At 41.5% G+C, this 22,276-nt stretch overlaps 1 protein-coding gene across 1 annotated transcript in view; it reads right to left on the bottom strand.

Annotated features, from left to right (window-relative positions):
* LOC134337335 (potassium/sodium hyperpolarization-activated cyclic nucleotide-gated channel 1-like) overlaps nucleotides 1-22,276 on the bottom strand; it is a 166,026-nt gene that overhangs the window by 32,056 nt on the left and 111,694 nt on the right. The window contains exon 5 of the mRNA XM_063032249.1: nucleotides 356-502. Within this exon, the coding sequence (XP_062888319.1) occupies nucleotides 356-502 (147 nt within the window). The remainder of the gene's footprint in view (nucleotides 1-355; nucleotides 503-22,276) is intronic.

Below are 22,276 nucleotides of genomic sequence, written 5' to 3'. Positions count from 1 at the left end.
TGAATTCCAGTGAGTACAGGTCCAGAGCCACTATACACTCTTCATATGACAAGCATTTCAATCCTGGAATCATTTTTATGAACCTCCTTTGAACTGTCTCCAACATCAGCACATCCTTTCTTAGATAAGGGGCCCAAAACTGCACACACCACTCCAAGTGAGACCCCAACAGAGCCTTATAAAGTCTCACCTTGCTTTTATATTCGAGTCCTCTCAAAGTGAGTGCTTAACTTGTCAGAGTTTCATGCGATATACTGAGTTGAATATACACCTAATACATACTAAAATAGTTACCAATCATTTAAAAGGTTAATAAAAATCAAAATATATGACATGCTGACAAATTTTAACTTACTTCTCTGAGTGGTTCGTTTAGTTCCCCCAGTATGTTATCTTCATCAAACATTTTCCCCTGGTATCGATGTTCATAATAGTCGTGAATCTTTTGCCGGAAGTCCGCAGGTAACTTGTGAAAAGACATGTACTGTTCCACTTGCTTGTACTGTACAGAAAGAAAGCCTGTCATTGGATACAGCATAGTTTCAGTCAAGCTGAAAATAGTGCTAACTGGGAATGTAAAATTATTGAGCACAAAACACTCTTACTTGGGGACGGGTATGTATTAAACAAGATGAATCTATGATAAAAATGATTTGCAACCAACAAGTGTATAATAAGCAATTTACTCCATTATACCTTGGAGAATTTAAATCTAGGTCAGTATTCTATATTAATGGCAAACTATAATATTCAAATGTACATTGTAAGTAATCATTTTAAGATCGGAATAAAGTGAACACACTTACTTTTAAGCACTTAGACTAGTGGTTCATTATTCATCTCTGAGTATTCTGCATCTGTTAACTTGATCTTATTTTACGCGACTCTAACTTTTGAATATTGTAATTTATAACAGAGTCATGTAAAATAAGTTCAAGTGAAAAGGTGATGGTATTCAGACACCAGTGTGAACATTAAGTTTTAAATACTGTAATTTATAATAATGTTCATACTGTTGTCGAATACCATTTCCCTCTGTCTTCTATTACCAAGACAATTTTGGACCTAGTTTTACAAACTCAAGAGAATCTGCAGATGCTGGAACTCCAAAGACCATTCTTCAGGACTGGTAAGCTATTGAGTCCTGATGAAGGGTCTCAGCCTAAAACGTCGACTGTTCACTCTTTTCCATAGATGCTGCCTGGCCTGCTATGTTCCTCCAGCATTTTGTCTGTGTTGCTTTGGATCTAGTTTGTCAACTTGCCCCAGATCCCATAGGTCCTAACCTTTTCAACCAGTCTCACTTGTGGGCCCTTGTCAAAAGCCTTATTAAGTTTATATAATTCACATCCACTGCCCTACCCTCATCAATACATTATGGTACCTCCTCAAAGACCTGAATCAATTTGGTCAGGATGGATCTGCCCGATTAGTCACTAGCCTTCCAAGTAATCGTTAATCCTTTTCCTATAATATTTTTCTAGTGCTTTCTCCACCACTATTGGTAGGCTGGCAGGTAAATAGTTACCAGGCTTTTTCCTTGCTTCTTTTCTTGAATGTTTGCTGTCCTCCAGAAACCAGGTACCTCACCTGCGTCCAGTGAATATTTAAAAATCTCAGTCAGAGCCACAGCAAACTCCTCCAAGGATTCCAATCCAGTGGTAGCTTGGGATAAATCTCACTCAAATCCCCTAAGGAATTGAGTACTAAGGTATTTATGGAATCCTGTACTGGACTTTCACCTATTCCTTCACTGAATTCTCCAAATAATCCTAATTCTCCAAATTCTCCTGAATCTATTTCTTTTTTGAATATAGTGAAAGTATTCATTTAGGACTCACCCATCCCAACTGGCTCCATTTACAGTTAGCTCATACTCAAAGTTCAAAATACATTTTTTTATCAAAGTATGTATAGGTTGCCATATGCCACCCTGAGTCATTTAATGATCGTATTTTTCACTTAGTAATCTTTTGCCCTTAATATACTCATAGAATAATTCTGAATTTACCTTAATTCTGTCCGCCAGAGATTTTTTTTGCAACCCCTCTTCACCTTCCTGCTGGTATTTACCATCTTTGCTATAGATTTCAGCAGATGACAAGATATTGCCCATGGGGCAATAGTGCCACATTCAAATAATATCATAAAATGACTGACCCAACAAAAAGGGTAACATTCCTAGTCATGCCAGCAGTGAGAAATCTTGCCTCTACCACCAGCCTCATACATAGCTTTTTTCATTAATAACTTTTTTTCACACCCACCTTGTCAGCTGGAATAATGATTCTGATCATAATATACACACCACAAGTCAACAAAGATGAGAAAAATGGACAGGGACCTAAAAGTAATCATTAAGCTTATTTCATGTTAAATGAAGGACTATTTACAGAAGTATCATGTCTCATATCACAAATTCAAAACTGGTTATTGCGCCAGACATTTCATTCTTCCATCATTTCAGCAGAAAGGTTTAAGTTCTGAACTTTGCAATTTCTGAATTACAGGAACAGCAACGTTCCTGTAAAGGAGCAGAATAACGTTAGCCATTTTGCTTATTGAGACTCCTTCACCTTTCAATCATGGCTCCATTCTCCTACCTTTTCCCCTAGCCCTTAACCCACTTACCAACCAATAAACTATCAACCTCTGTCTTAAATACACTCAATAACCCGACCTCCAAAACCATCTGTGACAATTAATTCCACAGATTCACTGAAGAAATTTCTCCTTATCTCAGTTTTAATGGGAAATTCTCTAATCCTGAGACTGTGACCTTGGGTCTTTTTAACAACATGACAGTAACTTGTAGATAAGTTACTTAGTGAATAGAAATCCATAAAACTGGTGGATTAGTTTGAACCAAGTTGCATGTGCCCACCTGAATAAATGGTAACATCTACATAATTTAATTTAATTTCAATATAATTTAATTTAGAGATACAGCACAGTAACATGCTCTTCCAGCCCAATGAGTCCACACTGCACAATTACATCCATATGACCAATTAACCTATGTGGGAGGAAACCGGAGAACCTGAGGGAACCAACATGGACATGAGAAAATCTGCAGATTGTGGACATCCTCTCTTCTGGTTTCACCTATCCCCACCACCTTGTATTTCTTCCTCTCCTCCTCCCACCTTCTGAATCTGAATCTTTTTTTCCAGTCCCTGATGAAGGGTCTCAGCCTGAAACATCGACTGTTTACTCTTTTTGGTAGATGCTCCCTGGCCTACTGGAAACCAACATGGTCACAGACAGAACGTACAAACTCTTTACTGACAGTGGCGGGAAATGAACCAAGGTAGCTGGTGCTGTAACAGTGTAACGCTAACTGCGTTTGGTGCTGTAACAGTGTAACGCTAACTGCGTTTGGTGCTGTAATAGTGTAACGCTAACTGCGTTTGGTGCTGTAATAGTGTAATGCTAACTGCTACGCAATTAGCGTTACACTATTTGACAGTAACACTCACAAAACGCTGGAGGAACTCGACAGCTCAGGCAGCATCAATGGAAAAGAATAGACCCTCCATCAGGACTAAACAATTGGAATTGAGATTGACTGGTTGGCATCTTAAAATAAATTTATGTTTACCTTCTAGAGAAACAGCCTTTACAAGCATTCTGATTTTCTCACACTTGGTACCTTATGGCAGGTAGAAAATTAAAAATTATTTCCTATTTACATTAATTAGCTTGGATGTGAAAATTACATTTGGATCATCTTGAGGTGATAATAATGTGTATTTTTTGTTCTGTCCTTTCCGAAATGTCACTATCTATTCCATATTATAAAAAGGAATCTTGTTTGAACAAAGACTTTGGTTTGGTTCATTGCAATGGGCTATTTTTATACCCATTAAACTTCACTGAAACAAATTTATTGTCAAATACATTCTTCACGCAAATAAAGAGGCTAAGCCAGAAGGCAAGTTGGGCCATAAGAAAATGCATTTAAGATAATACAAAGGACTTGGTCACCAGTCCTAATTAATTGCTGTGACATTCGCTGTTTGCATAATAATATGCCCACTATTTGAACCTGATAAATTCAGCCTGTTGACATTAGAATAGATGAGATTAAAGGCATGAGCTCAAGTGGGCCTGAGGCCAAAATCGGATTGGCAACAATCCTAAATGGAAAAGCGGGCTCGAGGGGCCACATGGTTTATCTTTGCTCCTATTTCCAAATTGGTAACAGGTTTATTATCACAGACATATGCTGTAAAACTTGTTGTGTAGTGGCAGCACTGCAGTGCAAAATACAAAAAAGATACCATAAATTACAATAAAACCATAAGATTTAGGAGCAGAAGTAGGCCATTCGGCCCATCGAGTCTGCTCTGCCATTCAATCAAGGGCTGACCCACTTCATCCAGTCATCCCCACTCCCCTGCTTTCACCCCATACCCTTTGATGTCCTGGCTAATCTATCTCTGCCTCAAATACACCCAATGATTTAGCCTCCACAGCCACTCGCGGCAATATATTAAAAATTAAATCAAGTAAGTAGTACAGAAAAAGTGCAAAAGTACTGAGTTATTTTTCATGGGTTCGTTGTTGTTCAGAAATCTGATGGTGAAGGGAAAGAACTGTTCCTAAAATGTTGAGTGTGTGTCTTCAGGGTCCTGTACCTCCTCACTGATGGTGGTAAAGAGAAGAGAGCATGTCCTGGCTGCTAGGCGTTCGCAATGGCGGATGTCACTTTTCAAGGCATTGCCTTTTGAAGATGTCCTCCATGGTGGGAAGGCTAGTGTCCACGATGGAGCTGGCTGAGCTTACAACCCTCTGCAGCTTTTTCTGATCCCGTACAATGGCCCCTCCATGCCAGGCGGTGATGCAACCAGTTAGAATGCTCTCTATGGTACATCTGTAGAAATTTGCTAGAGTCTTTGGTGACATACCAAATCTCCTCAAACTCCTAAAGCCAGTGGATTGCTTTCTTCTGTGTTTTATTCCTCTTTAAATTACACACTTGTTCCTATCTGGGCAGGATATGAAGAGCCAGGCCTGGTCCAGAACTAGATACCCAAAAGACAATGTTCGCCCCACAGACTTTTTGAGCCTACAGTTTTTCAGTCAGGTCAATGCTCAAGTTCCTGTTGAGGAAGATGTTGCATGGTTCTCCTGTCTTGAACTTGTAGTCCAGACACAGCTGTAAAGTTTGTGTTGAGTATTGCCACAACAGATCTATAACAGGTGCGATCTCTTTGGTTCTTCATGTGGACTTGATCACCTGGACAATATTAATGCTTATGTCAGGACACTCTTTATTGACTACAACTCAGCGTCTAACACAATCATCCCTGCAGTACTGATCAAAAAGCTCCAAAACCTGGGCCTCTCTACTTCTCTCTGCAACTGGATCCTCAACTTCCTCAACAGAAAACCACAGTCTGTGCGATTGGAAATAACATCTTCACCTATGGAGGGCGGAGCTTAGGAGGGATGGTGGCGCCTAACGGCCACTCCTTTCCTTGCATCTTCGGAAACAGCTCTATTTCTACCTTTAATATCTTTATTTTTCCCTTTCAGAATTCCTTTGAAGACCCTGACCTGGAGTTACATGTAGGCTTTGTTTTTTTGCAGGAATGGGACCTGTTCTTCGGGTTCCACGGCTGGCTGTTATTCGACATGTCAAGGGTTTGGCCTGAGAATCACGATCGTGTTTGGAAGCCTAAGATCTTGAGGCTCGGGAGACAGACGGATGGAGGGTCGGTGTCACGGCAGCCAGGACATGCACTCTTTTCATTGCTACCATCAGGGAGGAGGTATTCTTGAATCGTTGAGTGTGTGCCCTCAGATCCTCAGAGTCTGATCCAGACTCAATGATTCAGGATTAGCTTCTTCCCCTCTGCCCTCAGATTTCTGAATGAACGTTGAAACCATGAGCACTACCTCACTACTTTTTTTTCTCTCTTTTTGCAGTAATTATTTAATTTATCTTTTTTAATATATTTTCTGTAATTTACAGTGTTTTAATATTATGTATCACACTGTACTGCTGCTGCAAAACAACAAATTTCACAACATATGCTAGTGATATTAAACCTGATTCTTATTCTACATTCGGGCAGAACACCTGCAGTATAATTCCATTTTACGGGCATGGCCACATCAGATCCTGCCCACAAATTAAAATGACAGTTCCAACAAAGCCATTCCCACAGCTCCACCAGAACGGTTCAACTTGTTAATGCACCGAATACTTCTCATAGTTGAAGATGTATAAAAACGTCCAAAAATGACAAACTCAAATGACAAACTAATTAAGAGTAGGTTAGTGGAAAATAAGCAGAATGGGGAATAAATTATTTATGGCAGCAGAAGGGACTTGCAATCAGAATACAACCTGGATCTCGAGCTGCAAGAGGGCAACATGACCAGCTCCATTGTGTCTGTACCTCACTCAGCATTAACAATAATAAACCTCTTGGACAAAACTCTGAAGGTGAGGAGTTGAGAATACTTTTTAACTATAAGGACAGTCAGCCTTCCATGTTGTCACCTTCTCAGCTTCTTCTTGTTTTGCCAGGCCAGCCATAGATAACCCTCCTCAGATTATCCTCATCGCCCCTGTCCTCTTGCTTTTCCATATACCCACTTCTGGCCTTTTTCCTTCTAAACCTTACACGTTTGTGTTTGGGATGTTTAAGTGAAATGCAGGATTAAAACCTTTTACTTTCCCTGAAATCCTTTAGCAGGAGTCAAATTTGGGGCCGGGCCAAGACTAGTTTCTAAATTTTCAAAGCTCTGATATATGGAGTTTAGCTCCAATTAAGATTGTTACAAATATTTAAACATATAAAACTTTTTTTCATTCGTTGTGTCCCGTGTCATTTGACGTGGGCAATCACGGTCTTTCAATGACTATGATTGTCCTTAGCAAATTCTTCTACAAAAGTGGTTTGCTATTGGATTCTTCTGTGCAGATTCTTCACAAGACGGGTGACCCCAGCCGTTATCGGTACTCTTCAGAAAGTGCCTGCCTGCATCAAGTGGTCGCATAACCAGAACTTGTGATAGGCACCAGCTGCTCATACACATACAACCATCCGCCATCTGCTCCCATGGCTACGAGTGACGCTGATCAGGGGGCTAAGCAGGTGCTACACCTTGCCCAAGGGTGACCTTCAGACTAGCAGAGGGAAGGAGCACCTTGCACCTCCTTCCACCACACCACATTATAAGATATTTTGAACTTAAAAATAATTATGAGAACCATATTAGAGTACTACTAACTAATTAAAACCATTAAATCAATGTAAAAATCAATAACAATATATAAACTGTATTTATCCTTTCCTAACTAACAATCAGGAAATCCCATTCAAGTTCACAATGATTCTAATCCTATGACAGCTTTCGGCTTTGCTGTTGGACCCTGCTTGGAAACCAGCAACAGAATGGAGTGACAGGTGTACTGACACTTATCACTCAGCTCCTCTCAGCCTTACAGCAGACATGCACGAGCCAAGATGTACATAGCCAGAAGCAGCACAATGCCAGTAATTCCCACAGGCAGCTCAATCTGGCCCTTAGTTTTGGACTTGGAAACTGATTATAATGTATTCTTGCCCAGGCCTCCCTAATATATTGCTCTACATTAGTAATTACTCAGAACCAGTACTGCAATCTACAGCAATTATTGGCAAGGGGAGCCTCTGACGTGTTCTTGGCACAATATTCAGTACTACAGTATGTTGAAGCGTCAGTTTTGACACATCAAGTGCCTGGAACCATTTTACTCTTTTTAAGTGCTGGCAATAGCTCTAGCTTTTCATTGCAGATGATAACATTAGTTTCCAGCATGGCATAACTGGTCAATAAATGTTTTTTTAAAATTTTGTCGAAAAATACATTGTGCATAACAACTCTCTTGTTTGCTGCTCCCGAGGGAAGGACTCTGTGTTTGAATGGTCTCTCTGTCTCTCCCTCAATGCTGTTGGAGGGTGGTGATGAAGTTCTGAGCCTGCAGTTTGCAGATTGGACTGTAGTCTGATAGGATCCTTGATTTTGTGTTTTTATATGTTGTGTTTTCGCTCGTTCTTTCTTATTGCTGTTTGCACGATTTGATTTTTTTCCACATGGGTGTTGATTTTCTTATTGCTGTTTGCACGATTTGTCTTTTTTTCACGTGTGTTGTTGATGTTATTGTTGCCGTTTGCACAATTTGTTTTTTTTTTGCATGTGGGGAGGGGATGATGTTGTGGCTGCTGTTTGTGTAATTTGTTTTTTGCGTGTGTGTGTGTGTGTGTGTGTGTGTGCGTGTGTGTGTGTATGTGTGCGTGTGTGTGCGTGTGTGTGTGTGTGTGTGTGCACGTGTGTGTGTGCGTGCGCGTGTGTGTGTGCGTGTGTGTGTGTGTGCGTGTGTGCGTGTGCGTGTGTGCGTGTGCGTGTGTGCGTGCGCGTGTGCGTGTGTGTGTGTGTGTGTGTGTGTGTGTGTGTGTGTGGGGCGGGGGGTGATGTTTTTCTTTGAATGGATTCCAGGGTTTTCTTTTTTTCATGGTTGTCTGTGGAGAAGACAAATCTCAGGGTTGTATACTGCATATATACTTAGATCATTAATATACTTTGAACTTTGTAATGCAAACACACACCAACAAAAGCACAATATTATTAGCAGAGGGAAACATGTAACGGACACACCTAGTGGCCACTTTATTAGGTACACCTATACAGACTACAGTGTCAGTTTTGTGCATAGTGGTTGATTCAAAAACTAATAATGCACAAGTTTGTGATCTTGAGCCTATTTATTATCACTGACATATGTTATGATTTTTTGATTTGTGGTAGCACTACAGTGCAATACATTAAAAAAATTACCAAAAAGCGTGAGCAAAAAGAGAGGTAGTTCATGGTCCATTCAGAAATCTTTTGCTGGAAGGGAAACTGTTCCTAAAACATTGTGTGTGTTTCTCCGTGATGGTAGAATTGAGAAGAGGGCACATCCTGGATGTCGAGACTCCTTAATGACGGCTACCACTTTCTTGAGGCACTGCCTACTTAAAGATGTCCTCAGTGGTGGGGAGTGAACTGCCTATGATGGTGCAGAGTTTACCTCACTCTGCAGCCTTCTCCGATCCTGTGCATTGATGCCTCAGTTCCAGACAATGATTCAGAATGCTCTTCAGGGAGTCTTTGAGACATAGCAAAAGAATGAAATGTAACCACCATTTAATTCAAACAGTGGTTCTGTTTGTAAGGCATTTTAAAAGCAGATAATATAAAATGAGCCATCCTTTTATTCCAGGACCCACAAGTAAGAATCCAGTTTAGGCCAGAGGGAAGAAGGTTTTAATTGTTTGTTCTATCACTGACAGCAGAGAATTATTCATGGTGTTCTGACTAATGTTATCACCAATGATAATTATTAAAACAGATTATCTAGTTTTAAAAATGACTTTTTGTCAGATCTTGCTGAGTGAAATTGATTGTCACACTGTCTTTCAGTACAATAGTGACTGAAAGTATTTCATTGGACGTAGAAAGCTTTTGGATGTCTAGAAGTCATAAATAAAATGAGAAAATGCTGGGAGGGCTCAATAGACCAGGCAAAGCAAATCGAGTTAACGTTTCAGACCGGGAACTTTCCATTGGAATAGATGAGTTCCAAGGAATGATCTATTACCTATTAACTTTCTGCACAGATCCTGCAAGCCCTCCTGCATATTTCCAGCAATTTATTTTGATTTCAGATGCACCGCCAGTATTTTGCTTTTGTCTTGAAGTCACATATAGGGGACCAGATCAATGTACACTTATTTATCTATTCTGTACCTGGCTATTACATTATGGCTTTAAGCAATTGCAAATACATGTACAAACGTATATATCGGGGGCTGGGTGTGCTCCCCTGCACAACGTTTTGCGGTACAGGCATCCTGGTTCAATTCCTGCTGCTGCTGCTTCCCAAGTCCAAAGACCTACTGGTTGATGAGTTAATTGGTCAGTGTAAATTGTCCTGTTATTAGGCTAGGATCATTGAGCAGCTTGAAGATCTGGAAAGGTCTGTTCCGTGCTGTATGTCAATAGATACTGTAGAACATTTTAACAATATTCACCATCTGAACGATAGATCAATAAAATAACTGAATTTTTAGCTTCATGCTGAATTAATTGCATTCACTGACTCCTTTAATTTTGCTTCATGATTTTATGTGAAGAGATTATAAACTAATGTAAAACAACAGAGATTTATAATCCTCCCTGTGGTATATGCAGGGTCCAATCAGAACTGGTTTGATTCAGTAAACAAGGAGAAGCTGGTTGGAGAGATTAGGATTTTGCTGAGTTTATTATATAAAATCGCAGGCAGGATATCGTAGGAGGAGAATATCACGACTACTTTTCCTGATTGCAAAGGACCAACTTTCTTTGCACTGGCTGCCACAGTGGATTGTGAACAACTGCTCCCTGAGTAGCTTTCATCTCAAATTGATAGATGGAAGCAATGGCATTGTTCAACATAATAGGCAGAAATAAATCACCACTGTCTTGGGTACAGAGATGGCTGAAAGTAAAAATAGCTTTAAATAAGATTTCTCCAGATTTATATTCCGTGCTTTTAACGGTAAACAGATGGCTATTTTCTGCATTGCACTCATTCCAGCTCAATAAACAAGCCCCAAAACACATTAACTGTCTTCTAGCATACATGAGAGGAATGCCTAAATGTCACAGTCACAGAAAGTCCATGAAGTCAAAATTGGAAGCTCTATTACACATTTTCACAAGTTAGTTGATGCTTAATATTTTGGATTTCCATTTGGATGTTCGCAGATACAAGAGATCCTGCAGATGCTGATAATCTTGAGCAAAGCACACACAAAGTGCTGGAGCAACTCAGCAAGTCAGGCAGCATCTATAGAGGGGAATAATAGTCATATAGTCATAGTCATACTTTATTGATCCCGGGGGAAATTGGTTTTCGTTACAGTTGCATGATAAATAATTAAATAGTAATAAAACCATAAATAATTAAATAGCAATATGTAAATTATGCCAGGAAATATGTCCAGGACCAGCCTATTGCTTCAGGGTGTCTGACCCTCCCAGGGAGGAGTTGTAAAGTTTGATGGCCATAGGCAGGAATGACTTCCTATGACGCTCTGTGCTGCGTCTCGGTGGAATGAGTCTCTGGCTGAATGTACTCCTGTGCCCAACCAGTACATTACGTAGTGGATGGGAGACATTGTCCAAGATGGCATGCAACTTGGACAGCATCCTCTTTTCAGACACCACCGTCAGAGAGTCCAGTTCCATCCCCATAATATCACTGGCCTTACGAATGAGTTTATTGGTGTCTGCTACCCTCAGCCTGCTGCCCCAGCACACAACAGCAAACATGATCGCACTGGCCACCACAGACTCGTAGAACATCCTCAGCATCATCCGGCAGATGTTAATGGACCTCAGTCTCCTCAGGAAATAGAGATGGCTCTGACCCTTCTTGTAGGCAGCCTCAGTGTTCTTTGACCAGTCCAGTTTATTGTCAATTCGTATCCCCAGGTATTTGTAATCCTCCACCATGTCCACACGAACTCCCTGGATGGTACATTCTGGGCTGAGACCCCTCATCAGGACTGGAAAGGGGGCAGAAGCCAGAATAAGAAGGTGGGGGAAGAGGGAGTGGGGGAGGTCAAGCTGGCAGGTCATAGGTGAGATCAGTTGAGGGGGAAGATGGGTGGGTGTGGAAGGGGGACGTTAGGAGAAGCTAGGAGATGATAGCTGTAAGATGTAAAGGCCAGAAGAAACAGAAACCTGATAGGAGAGGAGAGTGGACCATGGAATGAAGGGAACAAGGGTGGAGAACCAGAGGGAAATGATGGGCTGGTCATGAAGACAGGGAGGAAAAGAGGTGAGAGGGTAACCACAATGAGAGATGGGAGGATAGGGGGCAAAACAGAGAAGAGTAATTACTGTAAATTTGAGAAACTGATATTCATAACATCAATTTGGAGGCTAGCCAGATGGAATACAAGCAGTTTGCTCCTCTAGTAACAGTGGACAACACACATTAAGAAGAAAACCCTGTCCAACAAAAGAGTGCAGATTTATTGGAATTCTACCTGGATTCCAGGGAAGAAGTTATATAAAGAGATTAAGTAAAGAAAGTTTGCTTACTATTTCCATGGTCCACTTTCCTTTCTCATCATATGCCCCCTTCTCCAGCCCTTTACTTCTTCCACCTATCATCTCCCAGTTTTTCACTTCATTACCCCTGCCCGCCCACCCACCTGGATATTATCCCACTGTCAAAGTCACTTAGGTACATTTCTTCCCCATTCTGATGTTTGGTCTGAACAACAACTGAATCGCTTGACCATGTCTACACGCTTTTATGCATTCATTTGTTACCACATGATTGGCTGATTAGATATTTGCATAATTGAGTAAGTGTACAGGTGAATAAGTTTAATAGAGGGAAAATGTTTCAATTGAATAGTTTAGAACACTGGGCTGAATATAAAAATTAGACCCATGCCATTATTATTAAACAGTGAATTACAAAATGTTATTCACTTCCATAGGGTGGTGGGGTGGACATACTTCTCTACCAAAGGAGGTGTAAGACTCTCCTTCCTTCTGCTAGCTTGCAGGTCACCAATGGGGCAAGGTGTAGCACTTGCTTAGCCCCCAACGCCCCAATCAGGGTCATGTAAAGCCGTGGAAACAAGTGGTGGATGGTTACAAGAGCAGCTGGAGCATATCACAAATTCTGGTTACGTGATCGTGGACACCAGGCAGACCATCTCTGAAGAGTATTGATAATGGCTGGGGTCATCCATCTTAAAAAGACACTGCCCAGAATGGGCAATGGCAAACTACTTCTGTAGAAAGATTTGCCAAGAACAATCATGATCATGGAAAGACCACGATTATCTATGCCATAAAACGCAGCACATGATGATGTTCACTTATATGATTTTAAAATGTTAATTAAATCATTCATGATTACTATTATATTTGATCCATCAAATGGTAGTAAGAGAGTTTTATGTGAAATAGTACAACCGTGGCTGACAAGGGAAGACAAAGCCATTGTAAAAGCAAAAGAAAGGGCATACAACAAAGCTAAAATTAGTGGGAAGATACAAGCCAGCAAATAATGTCAAAGTGGATAGTAGAAGTTTTTTAAGTATGTTAAAAATAAAAGAGAAATGAGAGTGGATATAGGACCGCCAGAAAATGAGGCAGGAGAGATAATAACGGTGGACGGGGAGATGGCTGCTGCTCTAAATGACTATTTTGCGTCAGTCTTCACTGTGGAAGACACTAGCAGTATGTCTGATGTTGTAGTGTGTGGAGGAAGAGAAGTGGGTGCAGTTACTGATACAAGAGAGAAGGTGCTCAAAAAGCTGAAAGTCTCTTGAACTCAATCCTCTGACTAATGCAGGTCAATATATCATCCATCGTCTTAACCACACAATCAACTTGCATTGCATTTCCATTTTTACACGGTCAACGGTTCTACACTTATCTGCATTATATTCCATCTACCTATCCTTATCAGTTCACACAGCCTGTCCACATCCTCTGAAGCCTCTCTACCTTAAGCTATTATCTCTAGTTCTGATCTCAACGGACCAATGGGGAAAAAGCCTACATGTATATACCCTTGCTATAAGACCATAAAACATAGGAGCAGAGCTAGGCCATTTGGTCCATTGAGTCTGTTTCACCTTTCCATCATGGCTGATTTATTTTCCCTCTCAACCCCATTCTCCAGCCTTCTCCCCGTAACCTTTGAAGCCCTTACTAATCAGAACCTATCAACCTTGGCTTTAAACATATCCAGTGACTTGGCCTCTACAGCTGTCCGTGGCAAAGACTACCACAGATTCACCACCCTTTGGCTAAAGAACTTCCTCCTTACCTCTGTTCTAAAAGGATGTCCTTGTATTCCGAGCATGAACCACCAGGCCACGGTACTGTTCCTTCCTTTATCGTTAACCAAACTTGGTCAAACTAAAGCTTTGCACTGGAGTAGTGCAAAGTTTATTCCTTCATACTCTGGGTATAAAGGCCCAAATTCTATTAGCCTTTGTTATTATTGTCCTCACTTGTGCATGGCTTTTGGAAAGCATGCACCCCAAGCCTATTGGATGAGAAATGGACATTTACGTAGTTACTATGTTACATCAATTTGTTTAAAATTGGATTGGGTGAAAACAGGTAGACAGTTCTATAATCTAAGATGACATTTTTGGCAGTCACTTTATTTAGAGCAAATAAACAGTGCTATAATTGACTTGCAGAGAGCAATTTCACTAGAAGGGACACCATGCGCCTGCTCTAATGAAGAAATGGTTATCTTAACGCACTGTGCACTCTTGAAAATTGAACAGATTGTCTGTGATTCAACCATTAAGGAGAACACTGATGTCCTATTCGCCTATCAAATATAGACGTTTAAAGTAAATCCCCAAGATTTGTTTTCTTGTGGGCATACTCAGTAAATCCAAGAAACATAATAGAATCATTGAAACAGGATGGACAAACAACCGCTGTGCAAAAGACAACAAACTGCAAATACAAAAGAAAGAAAATAAATAAATAAGCAATATATATTGAGAACCTGAGATGAGGAGTCCTTGAAAGTGAATCCATAGGTTATGGGAGCCGTTCAGCGATAGAGCGAGTGAAGTTATCTCCACTGGTTCAAGAGCCTGATTGATGAGGTTTAATAACTGTTCCTGAACCTGGTGGTGTGGGTGCTGAGGCTCCTGTGTATTCTTCCTGATTGCAGCAGCGAGAAGAGAGCATGGCCTGGGTGCTGGGGGTCCCTGATGATGGATGCTGTTTTCTTGCAACCGTGCTCCATGTAGATGTGCTCAGTAGTGGGAAGGGCTTTATCCATGATGGACTGGTCCGTACCCACTAGATTTTGTGGGATATTCCGTTCAAGGACATTGGTGTTTGCATAGCAGGCCATGATGCAATGAGTCAACATACTCTCCACCACACATCTATAGAAGTCTGTCGAAGTTTTAGATGTCATGCCAAATCTTCACAAACTTCTAAGGCGGCAGAGGTGCTGCCGTGCTTCCTTCATAATTGCAATTATGTGCTTGTCCCAGGACAGGTCTTCTGAAATGATAACATTGATAAAGTTGCTGAGCCTCTCCACCTCTGATTCCCCAATGAGGACTGGCTCGTGGACCTCCAGCTTCCTTCTCCTGAAATCAATAGTCAGCTCCTTGGTCTTGCTGACACTGAGTGAGAGGTTGTGGTTGTGGCACCACTCAGCCAGATTTCAGTTTCCCTCCTATATGCTGATTCGTCACCGCCTTTGGTTCGGCTAATGACAGCGGTGTTGTCGGCAAACTTAAATATGACATTGGAGCTGTGCTTGGCCTCGCAGTCAAAAGTATAAAGTGAGTAGAGCCGGCGGCTAAGCACACAGCCTTGTAGGGCACCTGATTGTGGAGGAGATGTTGTTGCTAATCTAAACTAACTGGGCACTACAAGTTAGAAAATTGTGGATCCAGTTGCACAAGGAGATATTGAGGTCAAGTTCTTGAAGCTTATTGATTAGTTTCGAGGGGATGATAGTATTGAATGCCCAGCTGTAGTTGACGAAGAGCATCCTGATGTATGCACCTTTGCTATCCAGGTGTTCCGGGGTTGAGTGAAGAGCCGATGAAGGGATATTTGCCGTGGACTTGTGACAGTAGGCAAATTGGAGCAGATCTAAGCACTACATCAATATGTTCCATCGCCAGCCTCCCAAAGCACTTCCTCACAGTGGATGGAAGTGCTACTGGATGATAGGTCATTGAGGCAGATTACCTCATTCTTCTTAGGCAATGATATAACTGAACCCTGGTCGAAACAGGTGGGTATCTCAGACTGCCGAAGTGAGAGGTTAAAGATCTCAGTGAGGGTCTATTTCAGGAACACAAAATACTCTGCAGATGCAGGGGTCAAAGCAACATTCACAACACACTGGAGGAACTCAGCAGGTCAGACAGCATCCGTGGAAACGATCAGTCAACGTTTCGGGCCGGAACCCTTCGTCAGGACTGAAGAGGGAAGGGGCAGAGTCCCAATAAAGAAGGTGGGGGGAGGGTGGGAAGGAGAAGGCTGGTAGGTTCCAGGTGAAAAACCAGTAAGGGGAAAGATAAAGGGGTGGGGGAGGGGAAGCAGGGAGGTTCTAGGCAGGAAAGGTGAAGAAGGAATAGGGGAAAACACAATGGGTAGGAGAAGGAGGTGGAACCATGAGGGAGGTGATAGACAGCTGGGGGAGGGGGCAGAGTGAAATAGGGATAGGGGAAGGGAGGGGGAGGGAATTACCGGAAGTTGGAGAATTCAATGTTCATACCAAGGGGCTGGAGACTACCTAGACGGTATATGAGGTCTTGCACCTCCAACCTGAGTTTAGCCTCATCATGGCAGTAGGGGAGACCATGTATGGACATATCCAAATGGGAGTGTGAAATTTCAGGAATATTGAAAGGCCAAGATAGAGTGGACATGGAGAGGATGTTTCCTATAGTGAGTGAGTCTAGGACCAGAGAGCACAGCCTCATAACTGAGGGATGTTCATTTTGAACAGAGATGAGGAGGAATTTCTTTAGCCAAGGAGTGGTAAGTCTGTGCCATTCATTGTTACAGACATTTGTGGAGGCCACAACATTGAGTATATTTAAAACAGAGGTCAATAGGTTCTTAATTAGCAAGGGCATCAAAGGGTACCGACAGAAAGCAGGAGAGTAGGGTTGAGAGAGATAATAAATCATTCACGATGGAATGGCAGAGCAAACTCAGTGGGCCAAATGGCCTAATTCTGCTCCTATGTCTTATGGTTTTATATTTAAAGCAGAGGCTAACAGGCTCTTGATTAGTGAGGGTGTTAAAGGTTATGAGGAGAAGGCAGAAAATGTGATTAAGAGGGATAATAAATCAGCCAAGAGGGAATGGCGAAGCAGACTTGATAAGTCAAGTGGCCTACTTCTTCTCCTATGTCAAATCATTTTATGGTGTGTCCATTTGTAAAGCTATTCTTGTAGCATTTCTTGAAAAAAATATCAAACAAAGTTTGTTAGCTTGTTCGAAGGCTACTGTCACTTTAGAACTAAACCTAACAAATATTCTCCACCTATCAACAATTCCTGATACAATCTATTACATTTGAGTTTATAATTAGGTCTCTGTCAAGTGCCAAATAACTTCTGCAAAATAAATAGTACAGAGAGAAAAAATATCTATTGCGACAGTTTTATTTACCATTGATAGACTATTATTCATTGTTCAAGAAGAAGACAACACTGAGCTGCTGCAGTTCTTCTCCCTCAATTCATAGATTTAGAATCAGCAAGGGTGAAGACTGATTCCCACAGCTATCTTGACTGTACCTCTCTGGAATCAGAATCAGAACCAGGATTTAGAACCAGCAAGGGTGAAGACTGATTCCCACAGCCATCTTGACTGTACCTCTCTGGAATCAGAATCAGAACCAGGATTTAGAACCAGCAAGGGTGAAGACTGATTCCCACAGCTATCTTGACTGTACCTCTCTGAAATCAGAATCAGAACCAGGTTTAATATCTCCAGAATAAGTTGTGAAATTTGTTATCTTTGTGGCAGCGGCACATTGCAATACATAATAATAGTGAAAAAGAACAGTGAGTTACAGTAAGTGTGTGTGTGTGTGTGTGTGTGTGTGTGTGTGTGTGCGTGTGTGTGTATAAAATAGTTAAACTAAATACGTAGTGCAAAAATAGAAATAACCAAGTAGTGAGGTAGTGTTCATGGGTTCAATATCCATTCAGAAATCAGAGGGAAGGAAGCTGTTCCTGAATTGATGAGTGTGTGCCTTCACATTTCTGTACCTCCTCCCTGATGGTAACAATGAAAACAAGGCATGACCTGGGTGATGGGGGTCCTTATGAGGCATCATTCCTCGAAGATGTCCTGGATTTCCAGCGTCTGCAGACTTTCTCGTATTAAGGATGAAGACCTGATGGTTTCCTCCCAAGTTACATGAAGGGAACCTGAAGGTGGGGGCATTTCTTGTGTCTGGAATCCTTGTCCTTCATGATAGCAGAGGTCATTGTTTACTCAGCTCAAAGCAATGTGGGTGAGTAACTGCTGCCATTTTGTAGGTGGTATACACTGCAGCCACTGGACATCAATGGTAAAGAGAATGGACGTTCATAGAGGTTGATGGCATGCTGATCAAGTTGCTTTGTCCTGGACATCGTTGAGATCTTTGAGAAATGGGAATGCATTTATCCAGGCAAGTGAAGAGCATTCCACAATGTTCCTACCTTTTAGATGGTGGAAAGGCCATGGATTTTCAGGGGATAAATACATTCACTACAGGATACACAGCCTCTGACAAGCTTATGTAGTCATGGATATTTACTAAGCTTTTCCAGTTGAATTTCTGATCAATATTGGCTTCTGGTACAGTATATCCATGATGGATGGTAATGTCACTGAACATCATGCAAGTGGTTAGACTTTTTCTTGTTAGAGAACACCAATTCTTGGCACATATTTGTTGAGAATGTTACTTGCTATTTATCAGTGCAAGTCCAGATCTTGCTGCATGAGATGTTTCATTTTCTTTTAAGACACAGAGACTTGAAAATTGTGGAAACATCAGTGAAAATAAATAGATAGATAGATAGACAGAAAGATAAATAAGTCTCTCCCTCTGACATTATAATGGAAGGAAGTTCATCGAAGCTGCAGCTGAGATTGGTTTGACTCATCACGAATTGTTTAAACCCCGGAACTTTACAAGTTGTTTTCTTGCTTTCTGTTAACATGATGTTATTCTACCAGTAACGTTTAGCTCAGGTTACATAATCTGGTTGTAGAGATATTCTTGCAGCATTTTAAAACATGAATTAAAATTTGTTAGCTTGTTCAAAAACTGGTGTACCTTTGGAAGCAATCTTATCAACATTATCTGCAACAATGTGTTGTATTTTGGTTTATCATCATCTCTCTATCAATTGCCAAATAAATTCTGCAATAAATAAATAGTACAGAGAAAAAAAAATCCATTGTTCAAAGGTTCAAAGGTTCATTTTATTATCAAAGTATGTATACAGAATACAACTCAGAGATTTGTCTTCTCCAGATAGCTATGAAATACAGTAAAACCAAGGAAGCCATTGACATCAACCACACCTCCTCGCATGAAACAGAATAAGAAATAAAACTCACAATCCCCAAACCCTCAACCCCTCCCTCACACAAAAATTAACAGATCACCCACCCAGAAAACGGCATATAGAACATCAAACCCCTAATACTTAAGACCCTCCCACACAGAAAAAATGCTGTCCTCTCTTGCGTACAAAAAAACTAACAACCACAGCCATGCTCCTTTGTGCAATGTATGGCTGTAGTTTTGAAGTGTGGTCCCCCCTTTATGGTCATTGGTTTGAGTTTTAACAGGGTTCATTGATACCTCACCCATTTGAATGTCAAGAGAAGGCCCTCTTATCTCACCTCTGGGACTCAACTCGTTGGCCTAAAGCTGTGATGAGATTTAGAGCCGTGCGGTCCAGAGGAAACCGAATCTGGGCATTACGGAATAGGTTATTGGTGAGTAATAGTCATTTGAAAAGTAATGTCAACAACAGCTTCGATCACGTATCATTGAGAGGCTTTGGGGGCTTTGCTATTTCTTGCATGGTGGTGCTGAAGCAAGTGGGGGAGGGGGAGTGGTTAGGGTTGATGCCTTTGCTGCTGTATGTGCATGGCAGGGATTTTTGGAGTTCTAACGTTTTCTGCCATTGATTCTTTTGTTTTTTTTCTGTTTTGTGGATGTCTGTGAAGAGTAAGATTTCCAGATTGCATACCGTATACATTCTCTAATATTAAATTGAACCATTTGATTTGAGATTGAACAGACTGGATTTGATACACTTTCTATAAACAGAACATACTTTAGCAATTGTGGAGTGCCAGTATTATAATTACATTGGAATAGCTTTGCACGTGGCACAGGTTTTCTGAATTATAGCCTGTTGTTTAGTTGTGTAGCCTTTACCACATCCAAAGCACTTAGCAGTTTCTTGATTTTATGTGGAATTAATTGAATTTATTGAAGATCCTCTGTGAGCCTGTGGATTTTCTCAGCAAGCCTAACTGAAAATGCTGCAACCTTTCCTTTAAAACAGGGGTTCCCAACCAGGAGTCCACAGACCCCTCGGTTAATGATAAGGCTCCATGACATAAAAAAGATGGAGGACCGAAAGAAGCTGCAGAAGGTTGTAAATCTAATCAGCCCCATCTTGGGTACTAGCCTACAAAGTACCCAGGACATCTTTAAGGACCTCCAGCACCCAGGGCATGCCCTTTTCTCACTGTTACCATCAGGTAGGAGACACAGAAGCCTGAAGGTACACACTCAGCGATTCAGGAACAGCTTCTTCCTCTCTGCCATCTGATTCATGAATGGACTTTGAAGCTTTGAACACTACCTCACTTTTTAAAAATATAGTATTTCTGCTTTTGCACATTTTTAATAATCTATTCAATATGTGTAATTTACTTGTTTATTATTATGTTTTATTTTATTTATTATTACTATTTTTTTTTCTGTCTCTGCTAGATTATGTATTGCATTGAACTGTTGCTGCTAAGTTAACAAATTTCACGTCACATGCCGGTGATAATAAACCTAATTCTGATTCTGATTTAATACCAATATGCTTCAAGACTCAGCCAGCTGGGTCAGTGACAATACCAAATCACTCTTTGTGATGGGCACTCAGTCCCCCAAATGGAGCTGGACTAACTAATTAGCTTTGGGAGGACTATGCAGAGTAATCAGGAGGAGAATTCCTTCACCACTCTTGACAAACTATGGTGAGATTTCATGGGGTCTGGAGCCATTGTTTGGGACTGCAAAGATGATTCCCTCCTGGCTGTATATCATAACACTGCCACCTCAGATGTGTCAGTCCTGCCAGTGAGACAAGACGTACCCGAAATTGTGATGGAGGATGTGTAGAAATATGAGAGAGTATCGATGAAGGGGTTCAGCTCTAAATGTCGCTTTTTATTCCTCTCTTTAATGCTGTGGGACCTCCAGAGCTCCTGCAGCACTTTGAATATGTTACTCACAGTTTCCATTCTGCATAGAGTCTCTTACGTTTATATTTCTCTCAGTATGAAACCTGTGGTTGTCAAGATTAACCTACCCGAAGAACCGGACACTAGAATTTGAATGTTTGCAAGAAGAAATTAGCAGAGTGTTCTGGATTGGGAGAGAGCATCCATGTCCAAATTTAGATTAGATTAGATTAGATTATGAGGACACGCAGTCCTCTTTTATTGTCATTTAGTAATGCATGCATTAAGAAATGATACAATATTCCTCCGGTGTGATATCACAGAAACACAAGGCAGACCAAGACTGAAAAACTGACGAGAACCACATAATTATAACATATAGTTACAACAGTGCAAGCAATACCATAACTTGAAGAACAGGCCATGGGCAGGGTAAAAAAAGTTCAAAGTCTCTCGAAAGTCCCACATCTCACGCAGAGGGGAGAAGAAAGAAAACTCTCCCTGCCATGCCTGACCACAGTTCGACTCTGAGTCGTCCGAAAACTTCGAGCCTCCGACCAGCCCTCTGACACCGAGCACCGAGCACCATCTCTGCCGAGCACTTCGACTCCAACCCTGGCTGCCAGCAGCAGGCAAAGCCGAAGATTTGGGGCCTTCCCTCCGGAGATTCTCGATAGCACAGTAGCAGCGGCAGCAAACCGGGCATTTCAGAAGTTTCTCCAGATGTACCTCCGTGCTTCAAACGGCTGTCTCCATCAAATCAGAATTGTGCACGGCCGCTATTTAACAAATACGATATCATTTCACCGGAGAGGCTGCGTGCACTACATCATGTCGCCATCTTCTCCTCCCGCCAAATTTGATGTCTAGGTTGAGGCTAGATGTCCATCTAATTTAATTCCTTCTCTGTTTAATCACTATAGTACCGGTACATCTTGGGTGGCAGGGTGGAGATCTCTCTCTCTCTCTCTGGCTACCCATCCCATAGGATGAAGGATGATGATGGTTCCTTTCAGTCAGTTAGTGGGGCGGTACCCCACTCCTCAAAAAGGAACAGTGTGTGCGTGAGTGGATTTTAGGTGAGTAGGGGGTTGCACAGGTCCAGACCCACCCTCTCGACATCCCCTCCCGGATCCAGCGGCATGGTGGGGTCCAAGACGGCTGGGGGATGTTCTGTGGCAGTGAATGGCCAGACCAAGCTTCGATGCAAGGGATGCCCTTT

This window comes from Mobula hypostoma, chromosome 24 (assembly GCF_963921235.1).
Source record: "Mobula hypostoma chromosome 24, sMobHyp1.1, whole genome shotgun sequence".
Lineage (NCBI taxonomy): Eukaryota > Metazoa > Chordata > Chondrichthyes > Myliobatiformes > Myliobatidae > Mobula > Mobula hypostoma.
Note: the sequence above shows the minus strand (reverse complement) of the source record. Positions and strands in the feature narration are given on the sequence as shown.